Source organism: Protopterus annectens, chromosome 5.part1 (genome assembly GCF_019279795.1).
Source record: "Protopterus annectens isolate FY-2018-M chromosome 5.part1, PAN1.0, whole genome shotgun sequence".
Classification (NCBI taxonomy): Eukaryota; Metazoa; Chordata; order Ceratodontiformes; family Protopteridae; genus Protopterus; species Protopterus annectens.
Genome location: NC_056736.1, coordinates 794,426,661 through 794,454,157, shown reverse-complemented (window position 1 = coordinate 794,454,157; position 27,497 = coordinate 794,426,661). Strand labels below are relative to the sequence as shown.

Sequence of the window (27,497 nt, the reverse complement as noted above, 5' to 3'; positions counted from 1 at the left end):
GGGAAATATGAAACTGGTGGAGGATTAAGTAGGAGGGTATAGAGGGTGGTATGATTGGTGGGAATGTGAGGAGGAGTGTAACAGAGAATGAAGCTAAGTGAATTATGGTGAGACTAGAGGCTGAAGTGAGGCTAAGAAAGAAGTGAGGGTAGGTGGAGGCAGACAAAAGAAGTAAGGAGATCCCATTCCGGATTTAATTTCACACCCTTCGAGGATGCCTCATCTGAGTCTGGACAGCCTGAAGCTCACAGCTTGGCTGCTCCAGTTCCTGTCATTGCTAGGACTCCCAGACTATGCTCCTCAAGTTAAATCTATTTTGGTAGCTGCTCATAAGTCTTCGACCAGGAAGGTTTATCGCAGCAAGTGGAAACATTTTTCCTTCTGGGCCTCTCAAAGAAGTTTAGACCCTTTCACGGCTCCTATTTCTGCCATTCTTGATTTTCTAACTGATATTTTTCAACACGGAGCTAGTTCTTCTACTGTCAAAGTTCTGTTGGCTGACATTTCTCATTTTCATGTAGGCGAGAATTCTGCCTCTTTAGCCTCTTCCAGACTGTGTAATGCCTTTATCGAAGGCACCTTTTTGTCGGCCCCCCCCCCCGGTCAAAGATCCTGTTCCATGGTGGGACCTTAGTATGGTTCTTCAAGCTGTGGTCACTCCGCATTTCGAGCCTGCCGTAACTGCATATCTGAAATTTTTATCTTGAAAAACAGCTTTTCTGGTGGCTATTATCTCTGCAAAAAGGGTTTCAGAATTACAGGCCTTGTCCATCAAAAGTCCTTACATGATTTTTCACAAAGATAGAGTTTCCCTTAGAACCAATCCATCCTTTCTTCCTAAGGTAGCATAATCAGCCAGTATCAATCAGATCATCAATTTGCCTGTGATTTTTCCTAATTTTACTAACAAGATGGAATACAAACTCCACATGTTGGATGTTCATAGACAGTTACGATTTTGCCTACACAGGACAAAAAAATTTCCGTAAATCTGATCAATTGTTTGTATCCTTCTGTAAACCCTTTTTGGGGAAACCTGTCTCCAAGGTCACTATAGCTAGATGGATTTCTTCATGCATCCTGCGGGTTTATAAGGACAGAGACATGTCTCCTCCAGGTCAGGTGAAAGCTCATTCCACTAGATCCATGGGTACATCTGCAGCTTTTTGGTCTAGAGTGTCTTTGGATGATATTTGTTCTGCAGCTACTTGGTCCTCATCTCATACATTTATTTCTCATTACAAATTGGATTTGACTTCCAGAAGGAGAGCATCCTTTGGTTCCACGGTGCTCCGGAATATCCTTCCATGAGGGCCTCCCAGGAGTTTTTAGTAGCTGGGGACTCTGTCCCACAGGTTGAAGACCAAATGAAGTAAACTACTTCAGATAAAGAAGTTATGTACTCACCATAATGTTCCATCTGAGTAGTTGTACTTCATTTGTCTTCAACCATCCCTCCCTCCTTCCCCTGGACCTTGGCGCATGATCAGCCTACGGGCTGCAGTATAGGTCACAAGTAAATATTTCAGGTCGGGTTCACAGTATAAGTTCAGCAAACTCGATCTGGGTATGGAAGGCAGTGGAGGTGTATTATGGGTAATGGGAGGAGTTTGGAGCTCAGAGCTGATGCTAGTAAAAGTTGTCGGCTGGGATCCGATACAGATCCGTAACCCACAAGTTGAATACAAATGAACTATAACTACTCGGATGGAATGTTATGGTGAGTACATAACTTCTTTTTTTTTAAATATTGCTCTTATAAACTTAGAAAGTTGCTGGAATAAAAGGTCTTGTGTTACCATGCATTTTCTGAAGGATGTGAACTCTGAAATTCAAATGCCTGTCATTATTAGCAAATTCAGTCCTCTCTGATTTGTCACAAAAACATAGAAAATCGCACATTTTATGAGGAACAGACCAAAAATATGAGGCAAAATTCTGGATGTTCTGTAAAAATCTGGACATTTCAGCGGTATGCTGCTGGTACTGGGATTTGTGAAACAGGAACTGCAGTGGTGGTGGAATGAATTGTGTCTGAATCCACGACTCTTTTTATCTCTTCAGACCAATGTCCAATTTGTCTAGACATGCTCTACCGATTTTGCATGGGGAGCAGTGTCAATGGGAGTTCCAGTGCAAGGCTTGTGGGGTCCTCGGGACACACCAAAGCACATAAATGTAAAAGTGATATTGGCAGTGAGTCATGCCTTGAAAGTTCTTCACCACGTATGGACTCTGACTCATCTTCTAGTGGCCACAGACAGCACTATTGTGATGTAGTAGCTGAAAAACCAAGGGAGTACAAGGTCTGTTTGCCCGTTGGCAGAGATATCCTGGGAGCTGTCTCTACTGCATTCTTGGACTCTCCTAGCCTCATACATTCCATCAGAGTAAAACACATTGGCAGGCAATCTAAGAAGATCCTTGACAGACAGTCACTAGTGGAAACTCCATGTAGAAGACCCTCACAAGTGGAAGCTCCATATAGAGGTCTTCCGTGACTTGATTCAGATGTGTGGAACACCATAAATAGATCCATTTATCTCCTTTCAAAACAGACAACTGAAACATTTTGTTCAAGACATCCTAACAGCCATGCTTAAAAGACAGAAGTTCTGCCGTTCCTATGATTGGGAATGTTACTGTATGTGTTCCACCTTTTTCATGGATTCCCAATGTATTTCTAAAGATTAAAAAATAATTACCACAAATCAATGTGGTAACCTCCTTTTTGCCCAGGCAAATTTGGTTCTTCCTTTTAATAGACTTGTCCAAGGGCATTTACCACAAGCTGTCACAGACTGGATCTGCTCACACTTCATCAGGGGCAAGTGGTACACTCCATGTTAGAGCAATTGCAATAATTATTTGATTTTGATACCTTTTAAGCCTCTATTACACGAGGATGTGCTGCAGGTATTTAAGCAGGCAAGAAAACCTGCAACTAGACAAATCTTATGATTTACAAATGGAAGAGGTTTATTAGGTGGCTCCTAGCCAACAACAGGGGTCTTGAAAAGATTTTGACCCCTCTGGTTTTGAAATATTTGTGTGAGCTACTTAACAGATGTTTCTTATATGCTTCTATCAAAGTGCATCTTGCAGCCAGCACAGCTTGTGTGCCCATACATCCCCCTCTTGCATTTTGTTTTGTGGTTAAACCGCCGATGAATGGAGTGTTGCACATGAGACCCATGGAAAGCAAATTCTTCCTCTCTGGGATCTCAGCTTTGTTTTGAAAAATTGACCTTCCCTCGTTTTGAACCTGCATTTCAGACTGATTTATGGTTCATTACTTAGAAGATTATTTTACTTACTAATCGGACATCTGTAAGAAGAGTCTTTGAGCTGCGAGCTCTCAGGATGGCCTACCCAATCTGGTTTTTCACAGGGGCAGGGTTGTGTTACATACTGAGCCATCATTCATTTGTAAAGCTGTTTTTGAATTTACCTTGATTCAAGCCATCAATCTGCCATTGTTCTATCCTGATGCAAAAATCAAGGGAGAAAAGATTGTAGATAATTTGGATGTGTATATGCATATCACATACTACATTGACAGAGCAATACCTTTAGGAATGCTGAACAGCTGTTTATCTCCTATCAACCAGTCTCTAGGCTAACTGTCACACAGTGGCTGTTCTCTGCTGTTTTCTGTTACTCATATCATGGTAAATGTCTTCCAGGCAAGATTAAGGCTCACTCAACTAAGGCCTTATAATTTTTCGATGGCATATTTGAAAGGGGTGGTCTCATTCTAGTGGCAGCAACCTGGTCCTATTTTCATACCTTCACAAAGCAAAACAAAAAGGATTCCTTTTCAAGGTCCATAGCAGGCTTTGCTAGGATCATTGTGGGTTCTGTCACTTAGCCAGTTTGCTACCCATCTTGTGACGTATGGGTTTACATCCACAGGAGCTCCTGGATTCTTACCCTTCCACCTCCCAAGTAGACTAAGCTCACAAAATACCACTGAGACAGTGGGAATGATGAACATAGTACAGTTGCATAAATCCTACTTACCTGTATCAGTAGATGTTTAAATTCCTCACTCCATTAGTGGCAGCACCTACCTGCCATCCCCCAGGTTGTGCATAATTGAGGTGGTTTTCAACCTTTTTGATATTGTTGTTGTTAGATTTGTTTTTATATAGTATTGTGATTGGCAGCAAATTACTTTTGGTAGATAATTTTGGCTTCAGGGACTTTCCTACCCTTTTCTTCGAAAGTTACAAAGCCCGAACATTCACTTCCTGTTGCAGCTGTAGGCTTCACTCTTAGGATCTGCTCAATCAGCTGACACAGGAAGAAAGAGGAACTAGAGTCTGAACTTTTGAAAACTGGCCAGTACTGGGTTATCTTGGGAGACAACACAAAAGGTCATTGAGGCAGTAAAGAATTCAAACATCTACTGTTACAGGTACTTAGGACTTCAAACTATACTTTCTGTTATTGTTGTCAAAGTTAGCCTCCATGTCACAAAACCACATTGATCCATATCTATCAATTTTGGCAACACCTTTGACATTCTGTTAGCTAGTACAGACATAAAGACTGTCTGAACATGGCTTAAAATTGGAAAGAGTCTTTATGAAGCTGTGTCTGAAAGTCCATAGTCTCCTTGGGTAATACAGTTACCACAGCTTTTTTCCAAGTTGCTGGTGCATCCCCCCCCTTTAAAATACTGGAAAACAAAGCCTTCTAGATGTTTATCACCATCTTTCTTCTTAGCTTTCAAACTTCAACAGGAATACCATCTATTTTTGGAGACTTTCTTGTTGGTTGATTATACAGCACATTTTACTTTATCTCATCCTGCCCTAGCCATTGTGTAAAGCCTCATCTTCTGTCTTCCATAAATATTTGCATTGTGCCGTTTCTTGGTTTACATATTCCTATGCTTTATGCAAACTTTCATATAATTTCCAAAATATCTCTAATACCTCTGTAGGATCTCTGGTTATTACTCTTGTCAGAATATTGGTTACAACCCTTTCTACTTTCTGCTGCATAATTTATTGTGCTAAGGTTTTTGTGCCCTGGGGTTGTTATTAAAACATATTTGATTAACAGCAACCTTGCTAAACTCATGCATATTTTCCAAATACTTATTTATTTTGCCTTTAGCTCTCTGTATTTGCTCCACTTCTTGTTCTCCCAGATTCCCCTTATTCTGCAATCATTAAACCTTTTTCAACCTCTCTAAATATTTCATATTACTTCTTTCATATCCCTGATGTTCATCGTGTTACCTTGCTGCAGTCATCACACTTGGGTTATCCTGTCCCGCAGTCGGCTGGAATTCCAAAGTCTTGGTCCAGCGTTGGTTGCTATCGCTTCTTCTCTGACGTCAGTGCGCCAGGGGTATATATAATGCATCCAACGCCATTTTCTTCAGTCTTTCTTGCTGCGCGGTGCCTGAAGCAGAAGCAGTTTGCAAGTGCCCTTCGGCCGACTCCTGAGATTTTCGAAGTCGAATTTCAGATCCGAAGTCTTCAATAAAGCTAAGTACCCCGTTGGGGAAACTTTTCTTGCCTCAGACCGATGTCAGAAAAAGTTAACAATTGTATTTCTTGTGGGAAGCAAATACCTCATAAGGATTTTCATTCTTACTGCATACCTTGCCTAGGCCCAGACCACGACGTCACTGGTTGTCGTTTTTGTGCTAGGTTTAATAAGCGTACTATAAAAAGACGCTTTGATTTCACACAACACTACTTTGGTAGAAAATTTAACTACACTATGCCATCGGAGCAACCGACTACCGGCATGCACAAAAAATGCAAGGATAAGGACAGGCAGCCTAGACCCAAGCCAGACTCCGAGGCCTCGGCTGGTCCGGTCTCCAGTTCACCGGTCTTCAGTGAGGCTCTGACGCAGCCCCTGACTACTGCAGATCTGGAACCCGAGACCGCTTTGGAGCTTTTGGCGGAGAGTACTAGGCCGACGCAGCCATTTTGTTTAGCCCCTACCAACGACACTGCTGAAAAAGATGTCGGTGCTGCAGAAACACCTTTGGTTTCTGAAGGTGTCTTCAGACCGATGACGCTCACCATAAAAACGTATCCTAAGACTAAGACTCCTATTAAACCTAAAAAGACTGCACTTCAGTCTCCAGTTCAAGGCCCCATGCCTAAGAAACAGATGCTCAAAATGGCTGAAGATTTGATCTCTTTAATCAGGGGTTCCCAACCCCCACCCGACAAAAGGCCTAGACAAGAGGAAGATTATGCCTCCTCTGAACAAGTGTCTATTTCCTCAGGCTCCTCTGAGGACCAAGATTACTCTTTCTCCCCTTATGAAGATTCTGATGCTGAGGATTCTATTCCCTCAGCTTCTCCTCCTGAAGACTACTCCTTTGGGGAAACTTTACACACTATGAGGGAACATTTTCACTGGGAAGGTCAGGACTACTCTGACTCAAAGAAAAGGCTCAGAGAGTTTCTTTTACTCCCCCAGCACAGACCACTTGCCATCCCCCCAGTTTTAGACATTGTGGATGATGTTTACTTAGAATCCAGTTTGAACCCAGATTCTCTGCCTCCTGCTCCAGCCAAACCTGACAGATACTATAGAGTGCCTGATTCCCACAAATTCCTTTATAAAAGCCCTGTTGCTGATCCAGAGACTATCTCCCAGGGTCCCAAAGGGGCTAAGGCTTCTATGGCAAAAAATCCTGTACCCTCTGAAAGGGACTCCAGAGCACTAGACAGGTGGGGAAAAAGGTTTACACCTCAGCCACTCTAGCTATGAGGGCACTAAATTGCCAATTTCACATGCTAAAATATCAGCAATTTCTAATGTCTCAGTTAAAACAAAAATGAGCACACTCCCTCAACAGTCTGAATTGAAAGAAATGCAGGATCTGTTGCATGCAACTGAACAGGTGGGCAAACATACTTTACAATGTGGGTTTGATTCTTTGGAGGCTTCCTGCAGAGCAGCTGTCACTGGGTCTGTTATGTAGGCATGCTTGGTTAAAGGAACAAACTCTGCCTGATCATGTTAAAGCAAAGCTTCTAGATGCTCCCTTACAGCAGGATGTTCTTTTTGGAGTTAAAGCAGAAGAAGTCTTAAAGAAAATGGAGGATAAGGCAAAATCTATGCAGACAGTCAAAGATTTTCTGCAGGTACAGCCCTCTCGCTTCAGCAGAAATTGGCCAACAAAAAATTGGTCCTTTCCAGCTACTGACAGACCACAGAGGGGTAAATACAGACGTCCAAGAGGCAGAGGACAACCACAAGCCCAGTACAAACCTCGACAATGGGGCACTGCAACACAGAAGGGAGGAGAAGACAGGTCCCAAACTACCAGAAGGCAAACTCAATGACTTGCACCTCATCTGGCTAAACAACACTCTCTTGACAGCCCCCTTTGGAGGAAAACTCACACATTTTTCAGACAACTGGCACATTGTCACAAAGGACAAATGGGTCCTAGACATAATTTCATGAGGATACAGATTCCATTTTCACACCTTGCCAATGAAAAGAGGAATGCCAAACCTGCCACAAAATCAATGGGCAGAGGCACAAAAACAAATGACAGCTCTCATGGACATGAGAGCCATTCAACTGGTACCTACTCGAGAGCAAGGCCAAGGATTTTACTCAAGACTCTTTCTAGTTCCCAGAAAGGACAATGCCTGGAGACCAATTCTGGACCTTTCAATTCTAAACACCTTCTTACAAGTACCCAAATTCAAGATGCTAACACTACAGCAGCTTCTTCCCATGTTGGGCAAGAAAGCATGGCTAGTAACGTTGGACCTCAAGGAGGCATACCTGCATGTCCCTATCAGACAAAGTTGCAGAAGATACCTCCGTTTCATTGCAGGTTCAACCCATTACCAATTCTCTGCACTGCCCTTTGGCTTATCTACTGCGCCCAGGGTCTTCACAAAATGCCTGGCACCAGTAATTGCATACTGCAGACAAAGAGGAATTCAAATATACCCATACCTGGACGACTGCCTCATCCAAGCAGAAAGCAAGGACATCCTCTTACAACATCTGGCTTTTGTAAAACATCTTCTAAGTTGCCTGGGGTACACTGTAAATGAAAAGAAATCAAAACTAGTACCCTCACAAAATATGACATTCCTGGGTGCCAGCTTGAATACAACGGCCCAGAAGGCTTATCTGATGCCAGACAAACAACTACAACTGACTCAATATTTCAAAACAATGGCAACAAAGACCCAACTACCTGCAAGAAAAATTCTGCAGGCCTTGGGCTTCATGGCATCTTGCATACTACTAATACCATTTGCAAAGCTGCATATGAGGAAATTACAGTGGTACCTAAAAAGCGTATGGTCTCAACACAGCCACAGCTTGGACACAATGATATCTCTCATTCCCTGCCTACAACAGGAGTTTCTATGGTGGTCACAGGCATGTCACCTCAACAAGGGTCAGCCTTTCACCTTGCCCCCAGCCAGGCAAACTATGACAACAGATGCATCTGACTACGCCTGGGGGGCACACATGGCAGGACAGTGTGTTCAAGGCGTATGGACTGCAGATCAAAGGAATCTGCACATCAATCAAAAAGAGATGCTAGCTGTACAGAATGCTCTGACAGCCTTCAAGAATCTATTACATCCAGGACAACTTACAATAAGGACGGACAACACCACAGTAATGTGGTACATAAACAAACAAGGGGGTACACACTCCTACCCTCTATGCAGGCAAGCAATGACCTTGTGGAACACAGCTCTGGCTTACCAAGTTCAGTTACAAGCTCAATTCCTGCCAGGAAAAAAGAACACATTGGCAGACGACCTCAGCAGAAACATCATGGATCCCCACGAGTGGAAATTGGATCCACAAGTATTTGCAATGATAACTCAAAAATGGGGCCTTCCAAACATAGACCTGTTTGCCAGTCCTCAAAACTATCAACTAACAAAATTTTGTACAAGGACACTTCATCATCAAGCTTGGAAAGTGGACGCACTCTCATTCAGTTGGAAAAACCTGACAGTATATGCCTTCCCTCCATTGCCTCTCCTCACAAAGGTGCTTCTGAAAGTCAGAGAGACCACGACTGATGCTCATAGCCCCAGACTGGCCACGCCAGCACTGGTACCCACTATTGAGGAATATGGCCCAGGGCCCACCTTGGATTTTACCACAAATTGCCCATTTGCTCACACAGCAAAACAATCAGATTCTTCACAGCCAGCTCAAAACCTTAAATCTGGCTGCATGGCAAATCACCTAAGCATCCAGCCAGCTCCTCTTTCCCAAGCAGTTATGGATGTTATTCTGGAAGCTAGGAGGCCCAGCACCAGGAAGGCCTATTCGACAAATGGAAAAGGTTTTGTGCCTGGAACCAAGCTAAAGGCCAAAACACACTTCAGCCTCACATGCCTCAGATTCTACAGTATTTAACTGAGATGTTGCACAAAGGACTTTCTTTTTCTTCCATTAAAATCCATGCATCAGCTATTTCAGCCCACTACAACACGGATCCACCCTTATTTTCACATCCACTTCTAAGGCAGTTCCTCAGAGGGGCAAAAAACATTAGGCCCCCAGGAGAGCACCTACACCAACATGGGACCTCAATTTTGTTCTGGAAAAACTTACGCTACCTCCCTTTGAACCAGCTTTCTCTGCAGATCTACAGTTTCTATCATGGAAGACTGCCCTGCTGCTAGCAATAACTTCAGCTAGAAGAGTCTCAGAGCTGCAGGCACTAATGGCAGTGGAACCTTTCCTCATTTTCCATCAAGACAGAGTTTCTCTACGAACTAATCCTTCCTTCATGCCTAAGGTGGTTTCCAGTGTGGCTTTAAATCAAACCATCCACTTACCCACCTTCTTCCCAAATCCACAGAACAAAGGAGAAAGACTCCTGCATTCCTTGGACATTCACAGGCAACTTCGTTACTACTTGGATAAAACTAAGGCTTTCAGAAAATCTGACCAGCTCTTTGTATCCTATGCTACAGCTTCACAAGGAAAAGGCTATATCAAAACAAACCATTTCCAAATGGATAGGACATTGCATTCATTTTTGCTATACCCATCATGGAAAACCAGTTCCTGCTACCATTAGGCCCCACTCTACCAGGGCAACAGCTACATCTACAGCCTTCCTCAGGGGGGTTCCAACCAAGGAGATTTTGGAAGCTGCAACTTGGAGTTCAGTACACACCTTTACCAAACACTATCACTTACCACTTTACTCTAAGACTAGAGCTGGCTTCACCACTGCAGTTCTGCAGGGCCTTCTAGCCTCCTCTAACCCTCTATAACTCCTCCACCCATCCTTAGCTTTGGGATTCTACCCAAGTGTGATGACTGCAGCAGGGTAACACGATGAACATAGTACAGTTTTGTACCTACCATAAATGTAGATGTTCGAGTGTACACCCTGCTGCAGTCCAGGTTACCCTCCCTCCATCCCCTCTGATCTAACTGGCTAAATCTCTACAATACCTTCCTGATGTATTTGCTTATAGCTGGAGGGATTTTGTGTTTGTGCAGAAAATTACTTAATTTGGTACTAATTACTGACCACCTTTTTGGGGGCACCTGACATCTGGGGCAAGAAAAACTGAAGAAAATGGCATTGGATGCATTATATATACCCCTGGCGCACTGACATCAGGGAAGAAGCGACAGCAACCGACGCCGGACCAAGACTTTGGAATTCCGGCCGACTGCGGGACCGCCTGACGACAGGATAACCCAAGTGTGATGACTGCAGCAGGGTGTACACTCGAACATCTACATTTATGGTAGGTACAAAACTGTACTTTTCTTTTACTGTTTATTTCTACCCAGTTTGTAAGCTTAATTTTCATTTAATTCCCCTCAGTAGCTGTCCATTTTGAAAAAAAATTCTATTTTCCCCAATAACCCTTGAATAATTTCCACTGCTTATTCCCAAGATGCCTCTCTTTTTAACAAGTAAGTTGAAAAGTGCCAGTGTGTCATTTTTCAGTGCTCTACATCTTTATCTTACGTTTTTATTGGTTAATGATCTGAAGTAGTCATTCAATATGTGCCAAAGCTTTCAATTAAATATACATACTCTTGTGAAATATAAATGTTATCCAGTCTAGCCCAGTTGTTGCATCTTGGGGAATAATATGTAAATTCTGTCTGAATTCCTACTACTAAATTCACGTCTTCCATACCAAATATTCTCATATATCTCTTCAAAAATCTACCGTCTTTGTTATATTTTCCCTTCAAGGTCCCCTGATACATCCTCACTGTTGCAAATCAAGTTTCAGGCCCCACCCATAAATAATATTCTTTGATGTTTTTTTCTTCCCATATTTTTTAAGATCCATAATAACAGTTTTTGGTGGAACATAAGTACATGTCAGTGTAATCTTCCTCCATTGCCAATACCCAGTTGCTACGCCAGATCTACAGTTCTCTCTTCTGTTACTGTCAGAGTCTGTCTCGCAATCAGCAGTTTTATTCCACTTTTCCTTTGCCCCAGATATTCTGCCGAATGTCTATGCTGAAATCCCTTCTTTGTCAAATTTGCATGCTCAATTCTATTCATATGTGTCTGCTGCAACATTGCTGTTTGCACCCTATATTTCTTAATTTAGTTCAGTACTCTTTTTCTGTCTGTATCTGTAAGGTCATTTATATTTCATTATAATATATACTGAGTAACTATTACGATAGAAAAACTATTACTCCCACCAATTATACATTGTCAGTTTTTTTAATATGTATTACCAATGTTTGGCTTATATGGCTTACATACACAAGCTAATGCTTGGCAAAGTGATCTTTTAAGCAGTTGCTTCTTCACCTATGTTAAAATTTTCAAGACTTTTTGATTCAATGAAAACACTCAAACAAGTAATTAAATACATTTTCAGAACCCATCCATTCACTTAACTACTCAAAATTGTGAATATTTTCAAAAATGAAGTTTACCCTTTTAGATAGGAGCAGTTGCCCCAAATTGATGGCTGCATCCACAGACTTTACCTAATGTAAAATGAAGGTTGACCATGCTAAACAGCATGTTTCCGATTGTGTTTCCAGTTACTCTAGATGAGATCTGTCATGTCTGTTCCCTTCCCCAGAAGTGAAAATTAGCTTACTTGCTTTCAGTAAACATCAACATGCAGCCCAAAGAAAAAGTATACTGGCTACCATTAAGTAAATAAACTAAACTGTGCAGTGCTTTATTAAATGCATTAAAATATTAACACTGCTGGGAAGCTACTACATCTTACTCACTGTCCACAGGTTCATACTACTGTTTCCACACCTTTCATCGTTTTGTCTTATTTTTCAAATCTGTTTGCTTAAAATTTCATTGAATATAGCTTAAACCATGGTTATAGTGCAAAGATGGATGTTTAGATCAATCTTAATTCTGCATTTATACTTTTCCACCATACAACCACCCAGCAGCTCAAAATCACACAATTATATTAAGTTTAACTTTTACAACATTTGATTTTGCTGATGTTATCAAATATGTGATCTTCTTACTGCTGTAGTTTGCATTTTTACATATGTTCCTCAAATGTTCAGAATCAAGTTTCTTGACATATTATTGTTCATCCACATACTGATTTGTGAGTAACATGTTATGCCTCTTATGTTGCCTGTATTGCTGACATTTTATTTGTTACAGAACCAGCTGTATATGCATTTGACTAACTATTCAGTGAACAAACACAATGAAAACTTTGAACGAGATGACAATGCTGACAAAGGTAGCAAACGCTCCATCAAATGGTTTACAGAATTTCTAAGGAACGGTGACTTTGACGTGGTAAAATTCTGGAATGATATTTCAGTAAGAATTGTTTTAACCATATTAGATATTTAGTTAGTTCTTTTTTTAAATGAACCTTCACAGTTAGAGGAATCTTGTAAGATACTTGTAAATGGTATATGTAGATTAATCCGTAAAAGTTGATGTTATTCTGCTTTAGCTAGGGTGGATGTCACTGCATAGATCAAGTCATTCTAAAAAGATATAAAGTTAAATTTCAGCTTGCTGGATTTTAAAGTGTTAACAAAAAGGACACCTATTTTTCTGGTGTTTTGAGTCTTTTTCAGCACCTAGGGGGAATACCATAAAAGTCTAGCACTTTGAAACTTCTTTCACAGTTTGTGTAAAGATATTTTTCTCTGTAATTGCGACTTTAAAACTGTGTTGAACAATGAGTAACATTTTGATTCCTGCAGTAATTTCTTTCTGCTTACTGGAGTGTGAAAGTGAGACTTTTAACAGTGTCCAAACAAGACGGAGTAAAGAAAAAAGTGGATAGTAAAAATGGTCTGTAGTGAAGGGAAGCATTAGGCTACAGTTTTGAGATACATCACAGAAATACTGAATTCAGCGGACCTGTCTTTCAAAATGACAGCTTGCATGTGACAGTTTATGATTTATCTCAGAAGCCAGGATGCCCAGGTGTGTGTGTGTGTGTGTGTGTGTGTGTGTGTGTGTGTGTGTGTGTGTGTGTGTGTGTGTGTGTGTGTGTGTGCACATGTATATCTATTTTATGTCTCTCTCTCTCTCTCTCTCTATATATATATATATATATATGTGTGTGTGTGTGTGTGTGTGTGCTTTTTGCCCTTGTAACTGCTTATCATCAAGCCTTCCCTTACGAGGTGCAGCTTGTTCTCCATACTGGGGACTTATGTACAGTATGTAGCATGAGGTCCAAAATGGCCTGTCATGTAGGCAGAATTGACATGCCCATGTGTCCCTACTTGCATACGAAGATGCAGACAATGAGAATGTTTCTGTTTAAGCACTAATCTCAGCATTGGTAATGATTTAAACAACATCATCACCACATGGAGTACCAGTAATCCTCTGTCTGACCATACAAACTCCTTTACATGCTCAAACAAGGGCTGCCTTCATTGGCTTGGGTTGTTGAAGTGGGTCTATATTAGAACACTGAAGTTTCAAAACTTCGAGTGTTCTAATATCGAACCCTATTCAACGAAAGTTGAAAACATCGAACATAAAGAACAGCGAATATTTTCCTAGGGAAAAAATTTGCTGTTCCAAAACACATACATACAACACAAGCACACCAAACAAACAGCAATCCACACACATACACCTAAACTCTTACACCTAACCCTATACTAAACAATACATACACCACTAATTATCCACTTACCGTAACCCAAACCCTAATGTCCGTCACTATCACACAGTCACCTCGCCCGCGCACTAACCCTAACTCACCTACCCTGCCCTAACCCTCACATCCACACAATTGCACACTTACCTGAACCCGACCCATAACTTTCCACCACAGCACTGAAAGTACCGAAGCAACAGAAACTGACAACCGAATTCTTTCCCTAGGAAAAAATTTGGTTTTCTGTTTCTTCGATATTTTCAGTGTTCACTGAAAACGGGTCAATATTAGAACACTCGAAGTTTTGAAACTTCGGTGTTCTAATATAGACCCGCTGAAGTTGCTTAAGTCCCATCTGATACTGGCATTTGATTTCCATGAGCCTCCAACAATAACACTGGAGTGGCAGTTAGGAAACCAATACCACCCCCTTCAGAAAATGGACTAGATATTGCCCCTCATTCTCTCCACCCCATTTGTAACAATGCTCAAGCTCCTATTCAGACTTGGGTTGCGTGGGGCACAGTCAGGGCTTTATCCTTCTGCCCTGAGCTGGGTTGATAAAAATGAGATTTTGACCATAGATCTGCTTTTTTCTTTGATTTGATTATGAAAACAGTGCTTGAATAATACTTCTGAGTGGAAAGTCTTCTCACAGTACTCCCAACTTTTGATTCTTAATGGACTCATTTGAAGATGGAAATTAATTTTATGGACAGGGCAAAAAAGAAAATGACAGTGCCCTTCCTAAAGATGTAATTTTAATGTGCTTTTACAGTTTTTGCTTCAGCAATTTGAAAGGAACAATTTACGTAGTTGAAGGAGTACAGTTTGATTTTGAGATGGTTGAGTTACTGCCATCTCCTTCCTCCGCCCAATTACATATCAGTTTTAGCTAATGTGGAAAATTGTTTCACATCAGGAGCCTGATGTTATTCTCAGAAGTTATAGCTCTTTAGTAAAATGATATGAGTATAGATAATTTTAGTCACTGGTTCGAGCCTGTTGTCCCTCGACTTTCTCTAAGTTGACCTGGCTACTGCCAGGACTAATGGAAAAGTCATTTGTAGTAAATGAACACTTAAAGATGAGTATTGTTTGTGTTATCCTGGGAAATAAGATTCATTATTTCTGATCATGTTGTTGTGTCTTTCGGCTTTTCCTGGTTAGGAGTCGCCACAGCAGAACTCCGGTCCGCTAATGATTGGCAGTAGATTTTTACATGCCGAGTTGCCAGCTCTGACACACAACCTTCAACGAAGGTACGCCCAGTCACGCATGTCTCCACACAAAAGACGCTTTAGCTGAGAATCGAACAGGACGTCTTACTGTGAGGCGACAATGCTACCGCAGCACCACCATCGCAGTTTCTGGTCATGTATTATAACATTATTCACCAAGTTGTTTCTTTGCTTCATGATATATCTTTAGAGGAACACAAACAGAAGATTACTTATTTTCTGAACACTGCTTCTAAAATCTCCACACATTTGTAAATATGCTTTACATATAGCTTACTGTTTAAATTCATGTCTGCAGTTACTGGTTTCAATTTTAGAAGACAAGTTTCAGTGAAGGGTTAACTTTACTCTGAAGATGTGACAGCTAAAACAAAGACTATTCTTATTTCTGTAGGAATTCTTTTTGATGATGAACTAATATCTTGACTCAGGATTGTAGACACAGCTAAAGATAAATCTGAGGTGCCATTGTACACTTATGATGTTATGTAGTCCTATCTCGCCGTAATTCTTGCTGGATGGGTTCGGAGCCGAATTGGCCAATACTAAAGCTCGAGAGCTTTTACTGGCTCGAGGTTAGCCCCTATCCCATGGTGCCTCACGGCACTTCCCCAGATATTGTTTGCCGCGAAAGCTTCAAAGTTGTGTCTTACTGGCTTGTTGGCTAAGTAAAATTTTATTTACTAAATTTAGTCTTTTTTCCTGACTTTTTCGATCCTTTACATACTTTAATAATATTTGTCTCTTGTGTGACTGCTTTTTGAGAGTTTCTGACCCCTATTCTTCCCCAAGGACTGTACGGCCCGTTTAAGTTAGAGGGCCTTTCCTCCCTGTGTGTGTGATAAAAAAAAAAAAAAAGAGAGAGAGTTATATACTTCTTTCTTCTGTACTACTTTTTTGTCTGTAGTTAGTAATTAGTATTGCTGTTCTTGTTGTTTATCTGTCTAGTCTATACCTTGTAGTAGGAATATCTAAAGATAAGGATAGAAAGCATAAGGATCATCGCCCTTCGGGGTTTAAAAAGTGTGATAGATGTTCACAGAAAATGTCTCTTACAGACAGTCACACCAGTTGCGTGTACTGTCTAGGTGAAGCTCATTTTCAGGAGCCCTGCACTTTTTGCCATCCATTTAGCACCAGGGTCTCAAATGAGAGGAAGAGAAAACTTATTGATAGGGGTCTTATGACCAGTTCCTTCCAGGAACAGCTGGAACTCGGTCAGGCAACTCCTAAATCTTCTAAGAGAAAATCTTCAACTGAAAAAAAAAAACCAAAGCATCGAAGCCAAGAAGTTTGGGCTCCGATTCATCTTCGTTCATATTGGTGCTGTCGGTTTCCTCAGTGCCAAGGCAACCTTCAGTACCAAAATTTTTACCGGACACTGATGTTGTGTCACCCACCTTGAGATCTCCTATTTTGGAGAGGAGGAAATCTCCTTCTGTCTCCACCAGATCCTCCAGGACTCTGTCAGATGAGGACATCGAGCGGGTGGTGAAGAGGTTGCTTTTAGATGCAGCTCTGGCAAGAAAATTGGCCCCTCCGGACCCAAAGGCTTTGGAGCCGACCCCCTTACCTGTCATAGTTCCTCCTCCGACTGCTTCGCTCTCGGAGCCTATTACTTCAGGTTCTTCTATTTTGGACCTGTCGGCTTCAGGAATTCAACATGCTTCCTCGGAGCCAATTACTGTATCCTCGATGACTCAGTCTGGAGCCGAGGGATCTAGGAGCCGATGCTCTTGAGTTGACTCCAAGGGGGACAGTCACCCTGGCTTCTCGTCGGAACAGACCCTCCCTCTCGTAGTCTTGGCTCAACTCAGCTCACCTCCCACGTCTGCTTCGGAGCCGTTCCCCCTTGCTAGGAGCCGACCATCCGTCCCCTCGGAGTGGAGGTCTTCTTTGGAGCGAGGGGGAAAGGCTTTCGAAGCTATAGAGAAGGCTTTGTCCTCTGCTAAAGCCATACCTTTGGAACCTGTGTCCCACCAGCAGCAGGCAGCAACCTCTTCCCTCCTGCCACCCCCACAGCATAGGGAACCAGAGGCCCAAGTAGCCCCCATTGGAGGTGCCCCCTCTTCCGAGACCTCCCCAGATTATCCCACTGGAGAGCTCTCTCGGAAGAGGCTGTGTGAGAGGAAGCATGTTGACTCACCTGAGTCTGTCATGTCAGACACTGATTTAGAGGAATTAGAAGGGTCCCCTAGATCCCCCTCTGAGGCTATCTCCTTTTCTGACATTCTAGAACTCCTTAGACAGAGGGGTGATTGGAAGATCGCTAACCCTGCTGAGGATGAATCAGTGTATCTTGAGGCCTTTGGTTCCCGACCTTTCACCTCCTGGGTGACACCACCTTATGACCAACTCTTAGGGGTCATATTGTGGAAAGCCTGGACCTCCCCAGACTCAGTGGAGCCCATCCCAAGGAGGCCAAATAAGTTTATGACAGCACCTGAGGATAAGACTTTTCTTAGTAAAAAAGTTCCCGTTGATTCTATGGTGGTAGAAGCTGCCACCAAGAAGGAGTTATCTGAAACATCTTCTGATATCCATCCTCCTAACAAGGAATCCAGGATGATGGATAGGTATGGGAAGTGTATCTTTTCTTCAGCTGCATTTACACTAAGATCGCTGAATTCCTTACCCATTTTACTCGTCTTCAGAGGGATCTCCTGAAAGAGTTAGGAGATACCCTCCAGGGTTCAGTAGCTCCGGGTTCCATGGATAAGGTTTCTGCACAGCTCTCCACCCTTATATCCATAGATAATTCCTCCATGAAGCTGATATCATACACGGCAGATGGAGCGAGTAGGGCAGCCGCAGCAGAAATATCCCTCAGGAGACATTCTTGGAGTCCTTCAAGTCTTCCTTCACTAACGTCCCCTTTGATGGTTCATCTATTTTTGGATCCCAAGTGAAAACGACTTTGACTTGGTACGAGCAGGAAGAGAAAACCTTATTTGCTGTCGGAGTCCGCCGTCTAGACCCTATCCCAAGGGTAATACAGGAGGGAAAATGTGGTTCCATAAATCACAAAAGGTTTCCCCTCAAGCACAAGGTCAACCCTCCCCTAGAGGCAGAGGGGGAGGATATAACGGAAGACGCCACCCTCACTGCAGAGGAGGTCCGCAGCATCAGGGAGACAGAGAAACTTTCTCTTATCGTCCCTTCCATTGGCCCTGAGGGGTTGCCCAACTGTCCATCTCTGGAGGCAGTCGGGGGTTGCCTATCGCTGTACCCAAGCGCCTGGCTAACCATCTCACAAGATCGTTGGGTACACACCATAATATTCAGAGGTTACCTGATCCTCTTTGTTTCTGAACCCCCAACAAACCAGTCTCTACCGGATCTACCACCCATCCAACTAGACCGTGCAACATCAGAGGTCATCTCGTTGCTGCAAAAAAGAGTCATCCAAGAAGTACCCGCAGAGCAAGTAGGATCTGGAACTTACTCGCAATTCTTTTTAGTTCTGAAAAAGACAGAGAACTGGAGATCAATCCTAGATCTCAGCAGGCTCAACAAGTATGTAAAGAAATCAAAGTTCCGAATGGTCACTCTGCAGTCGATATTTTCCTTTATCGGGAAAGACAATTGGATGTGCTCAGTCGATCTCCAGGACGCGTACAACCACATTAAAATGGACAGGCACTGCAGGAGACACTTACGCTTCCGGCTGGGAGCCAGTCATTTTCAGTTCAAAACATTGCCCTTTGGTCTCACTACAGCCTCCAGAGTGTTCACCAAATGCATGTCAGTGGTTACGGCTCACCTGAGACGTCAAGGATTCCAGGTGTTTCCGTACCTAGACAACTGGCTCCTTACTGCTACCACCAAGCATCAACTCATCAGAACCAGGGACGAGACTCTATCCTTGTGCACCAGTCCAGGCATCACTGTCAACCTAAAAAAGTCAGTCTTATCTCCTTCGCAGCACATTGTATACCTAGGCTCAGAAATAGACACAACCACCATGTCAGCAAGACTAGCAACAGAAAGAGTAGAGTCTCTACGCTGTCAAGTCAGATCCTTGCTAAACAAACAAATAGTTCAGGCCAGAGTAGTCCTTCAAGTCCTAGGGACTGTGGCTTCCTCCATCCTATTATTTCCTCCTGTTCATCTACACATCAGGATACTTCAGTGGCTATTATTTGCCCATCAGTCGATGAAAGACCTTCCATTGTCTCACCAGATTTTTATAACAAACACCTGCAAGAAGGATCTGACACGGTGGTTGCACACAGAACAACTTCACCTAGGTTGTCCACTTGTTCCTCCCCAAGAGAAAGCAGTTTTGACCATGGATGTTTCTGTGATTGGGGGGGGGGGCATTATCTGGGAATGACAGTCCAAGGTACTTGGCAGAACCACGAGAACCACTTGCACATCAATTTTTTGGAGATGAGAGCGGTGCTGTATGCATTGCAAGCACTTCACAGCTCCCTTCCCACCTGGACAATTGCGATACAGTCAGACAACATGTCTGTCATGTGATACATAAACAAGCAAGGGGGAACAAAATCTTACCCGCTTTGCAGAGAGGCCTTAAGAGTTTGGAAATGGGCGATGGATACTCAACGCTTCCTCATAGCAATGCACATCCCAGGGAAATCCAACATAATAGCAGACAAACCCAGCCGAGTAATTCTGATGCCTCACGTGTGGTCCTGCTGCAGCTACTTTGCCCTCATTCCCCATCCAGGGATGTCACCCAGGGATGTACTAGTCCACGATTGGTCCCCAGGACTTCTTTATGCCTTTCCACCTTTTCTTCCCATCCTGAAGGTAATACAGAAAGCAAAACAGTTGAGTTCCCTGATCCTCATTGCTCCTTACTGGCCTTGACAAGTTTGGTTTTCCTTCCTGTGGCCCTACCTTTTGGAGGAACCATGGATTCTGAACCCATCTCCAGACCTCCTGATTCATCAGTCGGGACAGTTCCACCCCACCATCCACACCTTCAAATTGACAGCATGACTGCTGTAGTTCCACGAATAGCCAGGTGTATTCCCCTATCCCCTTCTGTCAAACACATTCTAATTTCATCCCATAAACCTTCCACTCAGAAAGCATACTCCAGCAAATGGAAAAGGTTTACGATTTGGGCTACGAACCAGGGCTTAGATCCATATGTGGCTCCTATAGAATCTATCCTGTCCTTTCTAGCATCAATTTTTAATGAAGGAGCTGCAGCCGTTACAGTTAGAGTTCAGTTAGCTGCCATTTCCAATTTCCATTTTGTCTTCATGGGAAATCCAATCATGCAACACTCCTTGTGTAAAACCTTCAGGAGTTCTTCTTCTCAAGCCTCCAATCAAACAGCCTTTAGAACCCTGGGACTTAAACTTAGTCCTCTCATCTTTGATGTCTGCACCCTTTGAACCATCCCCTTCATCAGACCTATAGTTGTTGTCATGGAAAACACTATTCTTAGTAGCTATAACATCTGCTAGGAGAGTCTCAGAACTGCAAGCTCTTAGTGTTTGACCTCCTTACATTATTTTTCACAAGGATAGTCTTACTCAGGACAAACATTTCCTTTCTTCCCAAGGTATGCTCAGAGCACAATCTGAATACTACTATTGAGCTACCTGTGTTTTTTCCAAGCCACTCTAATAAATCTGAGTATAGACTACACCAGTTAGACGTTCACAGAATTCTCAGATTTTATTTACACAGGACTAAAGAATTCAGAAAATCAGATCAATTATTTGTTTCCTTTTCTGACAAGAAGAAGGGCTTGCCTGTTTCCAAGGTTACTCTTTCAAAATGGCTTTCGGATTGCATTTCCTTTGCTTATCAATCAGCTGGAAAAAAATTACCCATCAGAGTCAAAGGCCATTCTACTAGAGCTGTATCTACTTCATGTGCCTTTAGATCTAGGCTCCCAATTGATACTATTTGCGCAGCAGTTACTTGGGCAAGACCACATACTTTTGTCACTCATTACAAATTTTATTTGGCCTCCTGGGACAGGTCATCCTTTGGGTCCACTGTGTTGAACAGTCTCTTCGCTTGAGCTATCCGGGATAAAGGTGCTAGGGATGCTGTCCCATCCAGCAAGAATTACGGTGAGAAAGGACTACATAAAATAAAAAAGTTATGTACTTACCATAACGTTCCATGTTTGTAGTCCATCTTGCCTACATTCTTGCAGCCCTCCCTCCAACCCCCTTCCTGTTTTCTGGGGGATCTGGTGGACTATACTGGTGCTGTCTGACCTGGTTCTCATTTGTTGTCCACCAGGCATAGATTATATTTCAAAATCCTTTGTCTGTATATATGCAGCTCTGATATTTCTTACCTGATAGGTACTTAATGCTTTCTTGCAAACTAGATCTGGGGAATTGCCGTGAGGCACCATGGGATAGCGGCTAGCCTTGAGCCAGTAAAAGCTCTCAAGCTTTAGTATTGGCTGAGTCGGAGCCAAATATCGGCTCCGAACCCATTCAGCAAGAATGTAGGCGAGATGGACTACAAACATGGAAAGTTATGGTAAGTACATAACTTCTTTTTTCTTCTCTTAACAGTTTTCTCTACATCTGATGTATGTGATAGGAAATGACCTTTTTATAAAAGAAAGTCTTTTGATTAACACTCTTCCTTCAGGTGTCAGTGCTTCAGATCCAGTTGTTATAGAGGGAGACATATCTCATCCATTCATAGACTTATGGCACTAGAAGTCAGATATTTAAGGGTGGATTTCTTGGGTTCCTACATCGAACTTGAAACCACGAAATTTGAAAACATCGAATGTCCACATAAGCGATTTCTTTCCTTGTAGTGTTTGTGGTTATTTGTTGGTGTTTACAGGGCAAGCAAGTTCTTTCCAAGGGAAAGAAATCGCTTATGTGGACGTTCGATATTTTGAAAGTTTGCAGTTTTAGGGTCGATGAAGAAACGTTCGATGGAACTCCTCTTCGAGGAAATAATATAGACCCAATTTTTCTGGGTCTTATAAGAAGTCTTACCTCCTTGCGTCTCCCTTTCCAGTAGAGTTAGGGGCTTCCCCTTCCCCTTCTTGTCAGTACATTATGCCAACTGCAGAAAGAGTTTATGTGGTAGGAGGCAAAACAGTTAAACTGCTGAACATTTGAAAAAAATATTTCTACAAATCTTTAATGAAGGGCCATGCTAAGGGTGTTTAACTATTTGTGACTATGTGACTTTTGCAGTTCAAAAATCAAGGGAAGTACATACAATAAGCCAAGAAGTTTGTTAAAAATGTGATTGCAGTAGTGATTACTATTACTTACAACTTATTAGTGAATCCTGTCTGGCAGACGACATCCAATAAACCCAGGAAATTTAGCTGTGACATGCACAGGCTTGATACCTTGACCTGCAAGATCAAGTTGTCACTAGCAGAGATGTCAGAGATTTATTTTCTCTTTACCATTACTTTAATTATATTGTTCTGAACTCTGGTATGTTCTCTGCTTGCATGTTGTTTAGCAGCAGCTAATAATATGGAGATTTCCTGCAACAGAATAGTATATGCATGCTAGTTTGACCATGGTCAGCAAATGCTGTTTCATACAGAGCTTTTGGTCAAACCTGACTGGACACAAAACTGTAAAATCTCTATTCCTCTGTTTTTAGAAAGTTCAAAATAATTCACTGAGGTGCATGCCATTCTGTGCCTGTACAGTAGAAAACACCATGTAAGTGTACTTCAGGGGTTGAGTCTTTCTTGCAAATGTATAGAAGCATTATTCACAGGCAGTCATACATCATTTTCAGACATTCTTTCAGAAACATCGTGTTTGCACAGGACAAAATGTCTCTTAGTTTTAGTGTTATCAATTCCAAAACAATAATCTTGTGCAAAGATATTGCCTTATACTAATGTTGATTATTAGCAGTCTGTAGTCTGCATTGCTACTCTGCATCCGTCATATTGACAAGATACAGCTCATAAAATTTCCTTAATCGTATGCATTTATCCACTATTAAAATAGAACATAGATTATCACATGTTGCATTTTCATTGCCAGTAACTGTTTCACACATAGAGAAGAAACAAGCTAAATGACAAAAATGTAACGTCCTGTAAATTGTAATGATCTACATATTTGTAGCTTTTAAAACATGTCATGCCCATAGCTGTTAACACATGATGACTACTTAAGGCAACCATTTTATATGCACTCTGTAACTCTTCAATTTTTGAATTCAGTAATCTATAATATGTGGCTTTATATATTCATAGGTCCATTGGTGTTTTCTGGGCAGTCAGTCTGAAGACCACTACAGACTTAGCTGATAAATCATTTTCAAAATTTCCCTCAAGGAGGGCAACACGATGTAGACCATGGAAGAACATAAAGTTGCATGATCAGTTATCTAGTTTGCCTTTAAGGTGGTAAAGGTGCTGTCACATGCATATTAAATATTTATTTTACACACCAGTGCTTTTGTCCAGTTAACTTCCCTGTATTATCAGTTCAGTTCAGCTCTGCAAATCTCCTGTCTGCTTTTTTAGATCTACAGGACAGACCTAGGGAGCCTCATTACCATAAATAAGTGTCTTTCAACCGCTGGTCCACAGACTGGGTCCAGTCCGGTAGAAATTTCTTGCCGGCCTGTGAAAGAATTATTGGTGTTTATTCAGCTGGACAGAGTCGGATCCAGTACTAGGTGACCAAGGCAGTCACCTAGGGCCCATTGGTTGGGAGAGGGCCCCCGCTGGCTGGGAGAGGTTCACCACTTCTTTAAGAAGAATGCCCTTTGCATCTGTTCACACAGAAGCAGCAGGTATGTTCAACCTGCTTTCGTCTTCTCTGCCTTTGTGACCTGCTGTTTATGTCTTCTTCATCTACACACATGAAACACACAAGCGTAAATACTGAATGTGAAAGCCCTTGGCGTTTACTCAGCACACTAAAGCGCCTATGCTCCGGAATCAAGATGGCACTGGTGCAGCAAATAGCAGTTACTGTGAGAAGTATAAAAACAAGAACTATTTTCCACTATAATAGTAGTGTAAAACAAGTGAAACTTTTAATCCACAAATAAGGTTAAGCGCTTTCACGTACAGATCGTAGACTTTCTCAGAACAATAATACATTCAAGCCTAAACAGTTAAATATTTAAAATTGGCGCCAAAATTAATGCCTCTTTTAAAGAGGTATCATCATCAAACTTAAAAAGCCTCAATATTCCTAATATTTAATATAATTTATGAATAATACATATTAAATATTAAATATATATATTAGCTAATGTACAAAAACATATATATAAATACATATATAGTAAAAAACAAAATTCATTTGTGTTGTCGTATTCATACATATTCTAAAATTGTTTTGGTTGAAATAAAATCATTAAGTCCCGGAGGGGTAGTGGCGTCAGTAAAAATCTGCCAATAGCTTTCTTCAAATGCCAATTTATTCTTCATGTTACCACCTCTAGGATTATTTTTTATTATTTCTAATATGCCAAACCTAAACTGATGTTCACTACCTTTATTTATAATGTGTCTTGCCAAAGCATTTTTATCATCTCTCTTCTTTATACAATAAACATGTGCATATATTCTTTTCTTAAAATTTTGTTCCGTTTTACCTATATAGTATGACGGACATATAGTGCATTTGGCAATATAAACTAAAAATTTTGTATTACAATTACCCTTTTTAAAATATAAAATAGTCTTGTTGTAATTATCTAATCTTAATATATTGTCTTCTAAAATGTAACTGCACTGATTACAAGACCCACATCTACTAGTATGTGACTTTTTTTCCAAGGCTACTTGTTTGCTACCCCTTTCTAATAACCTTTTTAAATTTTGTCCCATTTTATATACAAAAGTGGGTTTAGGGCCTAAAATTTCAGTCATCTCCTCCTTAGACATTAAGGTATACCAATATTTATTTAATACGTGTTTTATTTTATTACTATAGGGCCCATATTCTACTATGCAAGCTTTATCATACACTGTGTTTATAGGATTACCTGACGCTGCTACTAATGTCTCTGATGTCCCTTTATATTTGATACCTAATAAAGGGACAATACTGTTACCCCATCTATTAATAAGGTCACCACTAATTTTATTCATCATATCTAAGTTATACCCTCTATCTACAAACATAGATGTAATAAATTCTATTTCCTGTTTCAGTTCTTCCATAGAAGAGGTCATTCTCAAAGCTCGAATACATTGACCTTTAAAAATGTTTCTTTTAGTCTTTGCAGGATGGCAACTATTATAATCCACATAGGAATTTGTAAATGTTTCTTTTCGATGTATTTTGGAGTGAAACCCACTATCTGTTCTCGACACTAAAGTATCTAAATATGGTACCCCCATACTATTACTATGTGAGGTAAATTTTAAATAATTACTACTCTGGTTCAAATATTCAAAAAACTTTTCAAATGATTCCTGATTTCCTTCCCATATTACATAAATGTCGTCAAGGAAGCGTGAGTAGTATTTGATCTTACTATAAAATTGACTCTTAAAAATATTCTTCTCTTCCCAATTTAACATAACAAGGTTGGCATATATGGGGGCACAAGCGGCCCCCATAGCCACACCCTTGATCTGTCTGAAAATCTCACCCTCATAGTATACAAAATTGTTATCTAAAACTATAGACATAAAGTCACTAACCAACTGTATTCTTTCACTGGATAACTTACTATAAGTATACATACTATCTGAGAAGGCCTCCAAACCCTCCTCCTTGGGTATACACATAAATAGATCTATAACATCTATGGAGGCAAATATTAAATCTTGATCCATTAAATGTGTGGGATAATTCCGCAAAAATTGCCACGAATCCTTTACCATATGTTCGACATTATCATATATATGTTTTAATAAATAGTCTATGGCAACCCCTAAAGGATATGTTTTGGATTTACTTCCCGATATTATCGGTCTAAAGGGTGGATCCATAAGATTTTTGTGTATTTTGGGGATACCTACCATCGTGGCCAAAAAGGGAAAATCCACCCTAAGATATTTATATAATTCTTCTGTGATTCTATCATCCAAAAGAAATTCCTCTATAAATAGGTCAATTCTCCTATATGCTATATTCAACTCATTTTGAGAAATGGTCTCATAATTCCCTGATTCATGTAAAATTGTATGTATTTTTGTGTTATAAGTCATTTTGTCATAAACCACGACCCCACCTCCCTTATCGGGTTTCATAACTCTAACACTGTTGCTAGTAATTAAATTATCCAATACACTCATTTCCTCTTTTGTCAAGTTACTCCTGGGTTTTTTCTTCCTTTTATTGATGGTATACAAATCATGGGTGACCAACTTCTCATATCTTAACACTTCCTGATTCATAACAGGCATAAAACTACTTTTTTTCTTCAACCTGTTATTCGGCCTGTCTTTTTCACAAGCCTTGTCATTAAACATAATGGCTAAATTAAGCTTTCTGGTATATTTTTTAAGTTCACAGACACTATCCACTATTCTAAAACCAGAAACAGGGATGAATTTCATTCCTTTTGATAGCAGGCTAAAATGTGCCTTGCTTAGTACTGTATTAGTATAATTAAATATCTGAAAATTTAAATGTTTATTAACAATACCCTCATGGGATGTGACAATAGTGTCTTCCTTAAAAAAAGAAGAAGAATAATGTCCTATTTCATGAACTTGTTGTAACTGGGTCTGTACTCTTTTTTCCTCCATGTATTGCTTTTTGACCATTTGTTCTCTTGTCTGGTCCGTACTTGTTGAAAATTTTCATTTTCTTCCAAATTTCTATCATAATGTACCTGTCTATCAGAAATATTATACGTTAACTTGTCCATGTGTATGCCCTCCCTCTCTTATACTGTTCTACATCTCTAGTCAATTTCTTACTTTTTCTTACAAATGCTTGATGTGTTCTGTTCTCAGCTAGTTCAAATTGTCTATTATATAAATTTTCCCAATTCATAAACATTAAATCAGATACAATATTTTCATTCATTTGATCCACTTCATTCAACATACTACATAGTTTAGTGTCATTAAATATGATCAGTTTTTTCATAAATTCTATACCAAAGCTGTCAAATAGCTTATTAAAATCCCAACGACTGAAACGTGGTGGCTGGATAATTTTACAGTCACTGCTCAAAAAATACACGAAACAACAGGTCCACTCCACAGCAGCAA

At 41.0% G+C, this 27,497-nt stretch overlaps 1 protein-coding gene across 4 annotated transcripts in view; it reads left to right on the top strand.

Moving 5' to 3' along the window:
- TTLL7 (tubulin tyrosine ligase like 7) overlaps positions 1–27,497 on the top strand; it is a 1,782,535-nt gene that overhangs the window by 806,447 nt on the left and 948,591 nt on the right. For all 4 annotated transcript variants that reach the window (XM_044073411.1, XM_044073409.1, XM_044073408.1 and 1 more), the window contains exon 8: positions 12,638–12,802. In XM_044073411.1, coding sequence (XP_043929346.1) covers positions 12,638–12,802 — 165 coding nt within the window. The remainder of the gene's footprint in view (positions 1–12,637; positions 12,803–27,497) is intronic.